Below are 7,910 nucleotides of genomic sequence, written 5' to 3' on the forward strand. Positions count from 1 at the left end.
GAACCGCAATAGAGGCACAGGCGGTTGGTGATTCTCCGTTCCCTCTCCTTAGTCGAGATGCGAATACCTCCCAGCTGCATGGGCTCAGTCTCTGAGCCGGTGGGAGGAGATGGTTGAGATGCGGAGAGGGGAAACACCGTTAACGCGAGCTCTCCTCCACGAGCTCGGTGACGAAGATCTACCCGTCGTTCTATGCGGATGGCGAGTGCAATCAAAGAGTCCACGCTGGAAGGAACCTCCCGGGAGAGAATCTCATCCTTAACCTCAGCGTGAAGTCCCTCCAGAAAACGAGCGAGCAACGCCGGCTCGTTCCAGTCACTGGATGCAGCAAGAGTGCGAAACTCTATAGAGTAATCCGTTATGGATCGATCACCTTGACATAGGGAAGCCAGGACCCTGGAAGCCTCCTTCCCAAAAACAGAACGATCAAAAACGCGTATCATCTCCTCCTTAAAGTTCTGATAAACGTTAGAACACTCAGCCCTTGCCTCCCAGATAGCTGTGCCCCACTCCCGAGCCCGACCAGTAAGGAGCGATATGACGTAAGCGATCCGAGCTCTCTCTCCTGAGTATGTGTTGGGCTGGAGAGAGAACACAATATCACACTGGGTGAGAAAGGAGCGACACTCAGTGGGCTGCCCAGAGTAACAAGGTGGGTTATTAACCCTAGGTTCCGGAGACTTGGAAGACCAGGAAGTAGCTGGTGGCACGAGACGAAGACTCTGAAACTGTCCTGAGAGATCGGAAACATGAGCGGCCAGGGTCTCAACGGCATGACGAGCAGCAGACAATTCCTGCTCGTGTCTGCCGAGCATTTCTCCCTGGATCTCGATGGCAGTCTTGCGAGAATCCGTAGTCGCTGGGTCCATTCTTGGTCGGATTCTTCTGTTAAGCTGATGAAGGAGGACCCAAAAGCGACGTAATAGAAACAGAGTCTTTATTCCAGTCTTAGGCAAAAACGATACTCCTGATACATCTAAGGTAAAAACAAAACAGGAAAACTGAAATCCTCTCGTCAGTAGAGATGAACGACTGGAGACGCGACCACTAGACACCTGCTCACACGCAGCATCTGATGAAGGCAAAAACACGACAGGGCGGAACAAGGACACAGAACAGCAAACATCAAACAAGAATCCGACAAGGACTGAAGCGGAAAACAGAGGAAGAAATAGGAACTCTAATGAGGGCAAAATAGGGAACAGGTGTGAAAGAGTAAATGAGGTCGTTTAGGAGAATGAGAAACAGCTGGGAGCAGGAACGGAACGATAGAGAGAGACAGCGGGAGAGGGAGAAAGGGAGGAGGAGAGAGAAGGATAGAAAGAGGGAAAGAACCTAATAAGACCAGCAGAGGGAAGCACAGGGACAAGACATGTTGATCAAAGACAAAACATGACAACACCAATGTAAACTGAGATTTTTGGATATAAATATGAACTTTATCGAACAAAACATACATGTATTGTGTAACATGAAGTCCTATGAGTGTCATCTGATGAAGATCATCAAAGGTTAGTGATTAATTGTATCTCTATTTCTGTTTTTTGTGACTCCTCTCTTTGGCTTGAAAAATGGCTGTGTTTTTCTGTGACTAGGTGCTGACCTAACATAATCGCATGGTATGCTTTCGTCGTAAAGTCTTTTTGAAATCAGACACTGTGGTGGGATTAAATCAGTGTATATGAAGGGGAGGACTCCGTAGCCGACAAGAATTTTTAAGCCTTGAAACAATTGAGACATGGATTGTGTATGTGTGCCATTCAGATGGTGAATGGGCAAGACGAAAGATTTATGTGCATTTGAACGAGGTATGGTAGTAAGTGCCAGGCGCATCGGTTTGAATGTGTCAAGAACTGCAACGCTGCTGGGGTTTTCACGCTCAACAGTGTCCCATGTGCATCAAGAATGATCCACCACCCAAAGGACATACAGCCAACTTGACACAACTGTGGGAAGCATTGGAGTCAACATGGGACATCATCACAGTGTAATGCTTTCGAAACCTTGTAGAGTCCATACACCAACGAATCGAGGCTGTTCTGAGGGCAAAGGGGGGTGCAACTCAATATTAGGAAAGTGTTCCTAATGTTTTGTACACTCAGTGTATATCTACATCTATAACCACTAATACTTTTAAAACGGTCTGTGTCACGTGTATCATGGAGTGAATTTTTAAAATTAAAACACTTGAATAATTTTTCCTTTTTCTCTCTCTTTAAAAATCCTACTATTCTACGTTTGACAGATGTCAGATGCTATTACATGTAACAGACAAAAACACCCTGATGGGATAAGAAATGAAAAAACACTTTCCTACAAGCATTTTCATTTTCTTTTTAAATCTCGGAGGTTGCTTTATTTCACTTGAGAAACTGACACACATACATAGACAGCACACCACCACCGCCACCATCCTTATATTTCCAACTCATGATGAGTTCAGATTTTTTGTGGCCCCCACCCTCATAAAAGTTGCCCATCCCTGCCTCGGAGAGAGTTCAGAGGAGGGCTCTCAAGATCATCCTCGGTTCTGACTACACCTCATACGCAGTGGCCTGTCAAACCCTTCAGATGCAACCAGTGCAGCAGAGATGAAATAAGCTTTGTCTGAAATTTACTCTCAAGCTGCAGAGTTCAAACAAATTCTCCAGCTGGCTGCCACCTACAAGGGATGAGCGTCCCGGAGTAAGGACAATGCAGGGTGGGCAACTACGGGAGCAAAAAAATGCCATCACTTGCTAGTTTTTTGAACGGACACTAGATGGGGTAGTTGTTCAAATTTAAATGTTTATATTAAAGGAGCAATGCAGTCAAAAACGTGAGTCCCTGTGTTTTCTATATATTCTCTATATATATTTCCACACTATGATGTTGTAATAATACTGTAAAATTGTCCAAATTATCATAATTATCTTTTAGTGTAAGAGCTGTTTGAAAAGACCTGAAATTTCATTTTGTTTGGTTGGGTGGGGATTTTGGATTTTGTATAGGTTAATAGACCAATAACAAAGAGAGTTTGCCCTGCTCTCTGCCAATAACATCTAGTTTTCAGGTTACACATCCCCCTCATTAGGCTCCTCCAATTAGGCCCCTCTCTCAGAACACTCCCAGACAGTCCTAGCTAAATTCTTGCTTGACAAATTGCATTTAGCTAAGAAGCTGTTTTTGTTTATTTTTGACCGTTTTAATTGAAAATGATCACAGTACAGTATTTCATTGTTCATTGTTTCATTGTCAATGATTTGATATTGGCATAAAAAACGCATGCATTGGACCTTTAAAGTGTTTTTCTTTTAATCATGTTAATTTTCTTATGTAAGCTGCACTGCAATTCTGTTTTCTTCACTGTGAACTGCCAAATTACTCCATTGTGGCACATGTATTTGTGTACATAATATCTTAAAAGTAGCAAAATGCTCTTTCTTGCATTATGGCTCTTACATTTCGGATTCCTAGGCGGGCACGTACTAATTACTCTTACTTGAATCTGTGTTCGGTCCTAGATGTTTCAGCAAAGGTTAAACTGCCGGTCTAATAGATCTGACAAGAGTATAGATATTTATTTGAAACAGCATAATGAACAATAAACACAAAAACTTTGAAAAAACTGAATTCCTGAACTGCCATGAAACATTAAATAAATAACACATTTTACAGACATGATCTTTTGTAAACTTATTTTGCAGTTTATTGGCGTAAACATAATCTGGAAGTAATTTTCATAAAATTCAACAATTGGCATGTAAGAGTAGGTACGTTGATACATAAAAAAATAAGATAAATAACCTTATGACATTTCTTTGATAGATGGGATATTTGCAGTTATCCAGAGGTTGTATCGTGCTGATCTATGCAAAGCGATTTCCATCACGGTGATCTCTGATAAATCCATCAATGAAAGAGCCACCCCCAGTACGAGAGCCACCCCCAGGAGGAGAGCCACTCCCAGGACGACCAATTAAGGAGCTACTCCAGTACGAGAGCCACCCCCAGGACGACCAATTAAGGAGCCACTCCCAAGGCGAGAGCCACCCCCAGGACGACCAATTACGGAGCTACTCCCAGGACGAGAGCCACCCCCAGGACGACCAATTAAGGAGCCACCCCCAAGGCGAGAGCCACTCCCATGACGACCGTTGCTGCGAAATTTGCAATCTTTGCCTCTGGAGCATATTCTGGCTTTGCTTCTTCTTGTCCGAATCTTCTGCTGCAATCATGAAAAATATTCATTGCATTTTTTTTGCGTGAAAAATCGGAATAATTAGACAAGTATAATCAGAAAAATAAGGTTACTTTCTCAAGAAGTTTAACCTCCATGAAATTCATAAGCAGATAATGCACTTTTCACATCTACATTTTTAGATTGCAGATCAACTGATCTGACACTGTTCGGCTACCATTATCATGTCATCCTAACTAATGTAGGTAGGGGGGTGTTGAGAAATAACTTGCATTGCTCAGTACCTGCATAGCATCTTCTGCCTCCATGTATTCACAAAAACATTTAGACAGGTCAGTGTTCAGGTTGTTGCTAGCCTCCAGAATCGGATGTCTGACCTTCATGCTGCACATCATTAGTTTCTAGAGGAAGGAGTAATTGACAATTAGCCATTTGCTAACCTCAGCATATTATTTGTCATTTCCTGCTTCCCATGATTATTATTCCCCAACAATACTGTAAAATCCAATTGTTCTTACCCCATTTTTCTTCAGAGGGCATGGTTTGCCTGGCTGCCCCTGTGATTTACTGCAGAAAGTCTCCTGCATGGGGAAGCTCAGCCTTACAGACACTTCAGACTGGTCCACATCCTCTGTATTCAACTGATTTCAGAGAGACAAAGACAACACTGCGACTTATAGTATTATCATTTATTTCAATTGTCATTCCCCCACATTGAGTCTGTTTCTTTTCCACAAAAAAGGACTTGGAAAATGTGTACATGATGGTGCATATTAAACAGACAATTATCCATTGACTTGACTGAAAGAAAAATATGAAATAAAACAAGACACAAACTTTTTTGAAGGAAGGAAACATTCATACTGTCAGAATACTCACAGTCTCGACTTGGAGCTGGTTCAGAATTGGACGGAAAGCCTGCTCTTTCCCAGGAAGCAGCTGAGGCAAAGCAACTGAGATGATGTCTTCATACCTGGTCTCAGTCTGGTTCTGAGATCTGACCAGCAGGACAGCCACAGCGAGCAGGGTGAGAGATCTCACCTGGACCTTCATCTTCATGTCTGATTCCTACTTCCTACTTCTGCTGTTTTATAGTCTGTCTGTTGTTCTTACAAGAAACTCCAGGGTTGAGCAATCCAGGCTTTTAGGGAACCCTCGCCTGAAGTGTCGTCATGGTTTTTTACAGAACTTGGCCTAATCTGTTTCCGGAAAAGTTCCTACATGTTTCAACAAAGCCTAATTTGTCTGCTAAATAGATCAATCAGAGCATTGGCCTTTAATATTGCTAAATTGTATATACATTTATTTTAAACAGCATAATGAACAATCATTCTGAACACAACAAATCTAACTTTTGCAGCGGTTACTGTCCACTGTTATACTTTGCACTGAAATGCAGGCATAGATTTTATCCTCAAATCTATACAACTATGTTTAATCTGGTTTATCACACCTTAAATACGCTTCAGGATGAACTATATTGTTGTTGTTACTATGATGACAATAGGAACAAATATTGTTGATGACACAGTTTGTCAAAAGTGCAATTCATTGGATTATGGAGTTGAGTGTTCTTGAGTGACAAATGTTTCTGAAGGTACTGGCCAATTAGAAATAGGAAAGGTCAGCCAGGAAAGTTGTGAAGCGTCTCATGATTCATGTTCCCCCGTCAATCAAAATGTGTGTTGCAACTCTGTTTTGAAAGACCTTTTATTCCCATGTCTGTCTGCCACTAGGTCGAAGAACCACCAGATCACAAACACAAACTCACAGCTCACAAGCACATACCAGAAAACTTTCCAGCTACAGAAAACGTTTGATTTCTGTATCTAGCTTATCTGTACATTTTACTGATTTGTATCATTTTGAACTGACGAGGTGAAGAATATTAGGAAACTGAGCTGTTTCACATATTCATTTGGTAATGTGGGTCAATTGGATCTTCTGTTTGAATGTCACACATTTAAAATGGCTTTATATCAATTAGTGGGCATCTATACTGTACATAACAGTAAGCCTATATGCATGTTGTGTTGTTGCCTTTACTTTGACTGTACAGAGTAGCCATGCTGGAACATTAATTTTCCTGTCTGAAAGTTCCACAAGGTTTTCAGATTTGCACATTACTGTCACCTACGTAACTGTGTCAAGTCTCCTCTTAATAACGGCAGGTTCTACACTGAGCGTACAAAACATTACAAACACTTGCTCTTTCCATGACATAGACTGACCAGATGAATCCAGTGAAAAGCTATGATCCCTTGATTGATGCCACTTGTTAAATCCACTTAAATCAGTGTAGATGAAGGGGAGGACTCAGGATGAAGAAGGATTTTTAAGCCTTGTAACAATTGAGACATGGATTGTGTATGTGTGGCATTCAGATGGTGAATTGGCAAGACAAAAGATTTTAGTGTGTTTGAACGGGGTATGGTAGTAAGTGCCAGGCGCACCGGTTTGAGTGTGCCAAGAACTGCAACGCTGCTGGGTTTTTCACGCTCAACAGTGTCCCACGTGTATCGAGAATGATCCACCACCCAAAGGACACACAGCCAACTTGACACAACTGTGGGAACCATTGGAGTCAACATGGGACATCATCACAGTGTAACGGTTTCGAAAAATGTAGAGTCCATACACCGACGAATCAAGGCTGTTCTGAGGGCAAAGGGGGGTGCAACTCAATACTAGGATGGCGTTCCTCATGTTTTATACTCTCAGTGTATATACGGTAGTACTCCTGCATAGTATACTGCTGGATCATCACGTGGGACTGTCTCATTCTCGCCACATCCTGGACATGCAGTGATATATTTAATCCTGTTATCTTGTCAAAAACACGTGCACGGTGCACTTTTGAACAGCCAACATGATACAGACTTGACCTCACTGTAGATGGCTGAGAGGTCGCTTGAAAGGCCAGAAGAGGGTCAGATCCTCTGCAACAAAGGCATTTCAACCACTTTGTGTCTTTGGAGAACACTTTTATCTTGTCTAAAACAACATGATAATTTAAAAAATCTATTTTTTTTCACACACATTCCCATTAAGTTGAAATCTACACATATAGATGTGTCATTATAAATAAACAGTCATTGAATATAGTTCATGGTAAAAACATCACAATGAAAAAAGGATACAAAGATACTGTAGGCAACATGTAACAGCACTGCTGTAGTATTTTCATTGAAGTTCTGCCTGGAGGTGTCACACAGTAGATAATACACTGCATTCGGGAAGTATTCAGACCCCTTGACTTTACCACATTTTGTTACATTACAGCCTTATTCTAAAATTGATTAAGGAGTTTTTTTCCCTCATCAATCTGCAGACAATACCCCATAATGACAAAGCAAAAACAGAACTTTGTTGAAGCACCTTTGGCAGCGATTACATCCTTCAATCTACTTGGGTATGACGCTACAGGCATGGCACACCTATATTTGGGGACTTTCCCCCATTCTTCTCTGCAGATCCTCTCAAGCTCTGTCAGGTTGGATGGGGAGTGTCACTACACAGCTGTTTCCAGGTCTCTCCAGAGATGTTCGATCGGATTCTTGTCTGGGCTCTTGCTTGGCCACTAAAGGACATTCAGAGACTTGTCCCAAAGCCACTCCTGTGTTGTCTTGGCTGTGTGCTTAGGGTTGTTGTCCTGTTGGAAGGTGAACCTTCGCCCCAGTCTGAGGTCCTGAGCGCTCTGGAGAAGGTTTTTTATCAAGGATCTCCCTGT

General features: G+C 42.1%; 1 protein-coding gene across 1 annotated transcript; it reads right to left on the reverse strand.

Annotated features, from left to right (window-relative positions):
* Nucleotides 1-3,605: 3,605 nt before the first annotated feature.
* Nucleotides 3,606-5,249, reverse strand: LOC129824542 (uncharacterized). Its single transcript, XM_055884229.1, has 4 exons — nt 5,060-5,249; nt 4,699-4,821; nt 4,465-4,581; nt 3,606-4,207 (listed from the first exon to the last, which is right to left on the reverse strand). The coding sequence occupies exons 1-4, from the start codon at nt 5,237-5,239 to the stop codon at nt 3,959-3,961; spliced, it is 669 nt and encodes a 222-aa protein (XP_055740204.1). The 5' UTR covers nt 5,240-5,249; the 3' UTR covers nt 3,606-3,958.
* Between the last annotated feature and the right edge of the window lie 2,661 nt (nt 5,250-7,910).

The sequence above is a fragment of the Salvelinus fontinalis genome, chromosome 26 (genome assembly GCF_029448725.1).
Source record: "Salvelinus fontinalis isolate EN_2023a chromosome 26, ASM2944872v1, whole genome shotgun sequence".
NCBI classification, from domain to species: Eukaryota; Metazoa; Chordata; class Actinopteri; order Salmoniformes; family Salmonidae; genus Salvelinus; species Salvelinus fontinalis.

What these genes read in the sequence shown, in the direction of transcription:
- LOC129824542 (XM_055884229.1), bottom strand. Translation starts at nt 5,239, where the DNA reads ATGAAGATGAAGGTCCAGGTGAGATCTCTCACCCTGCTCGCTGTGGCT. An exon ending in GCCCTCTGAAGAAAAATGGG is followed by an intron (nt 4,582 to 4,698) that starts GTAAGAACAATT and finishes TCCTTCCTCTAG; the next exon opens with AAACTAATGATGTGCAGCAT. An exon ending in AGGCAGAAGATGCTATGCAG is followed by an intron (nt 4,208 to 4,464) that starts GTACTGAGCAAT and finishes TCATGATTGCAG; the next exon opens with CAGAAGATTCGGACAAGAAG.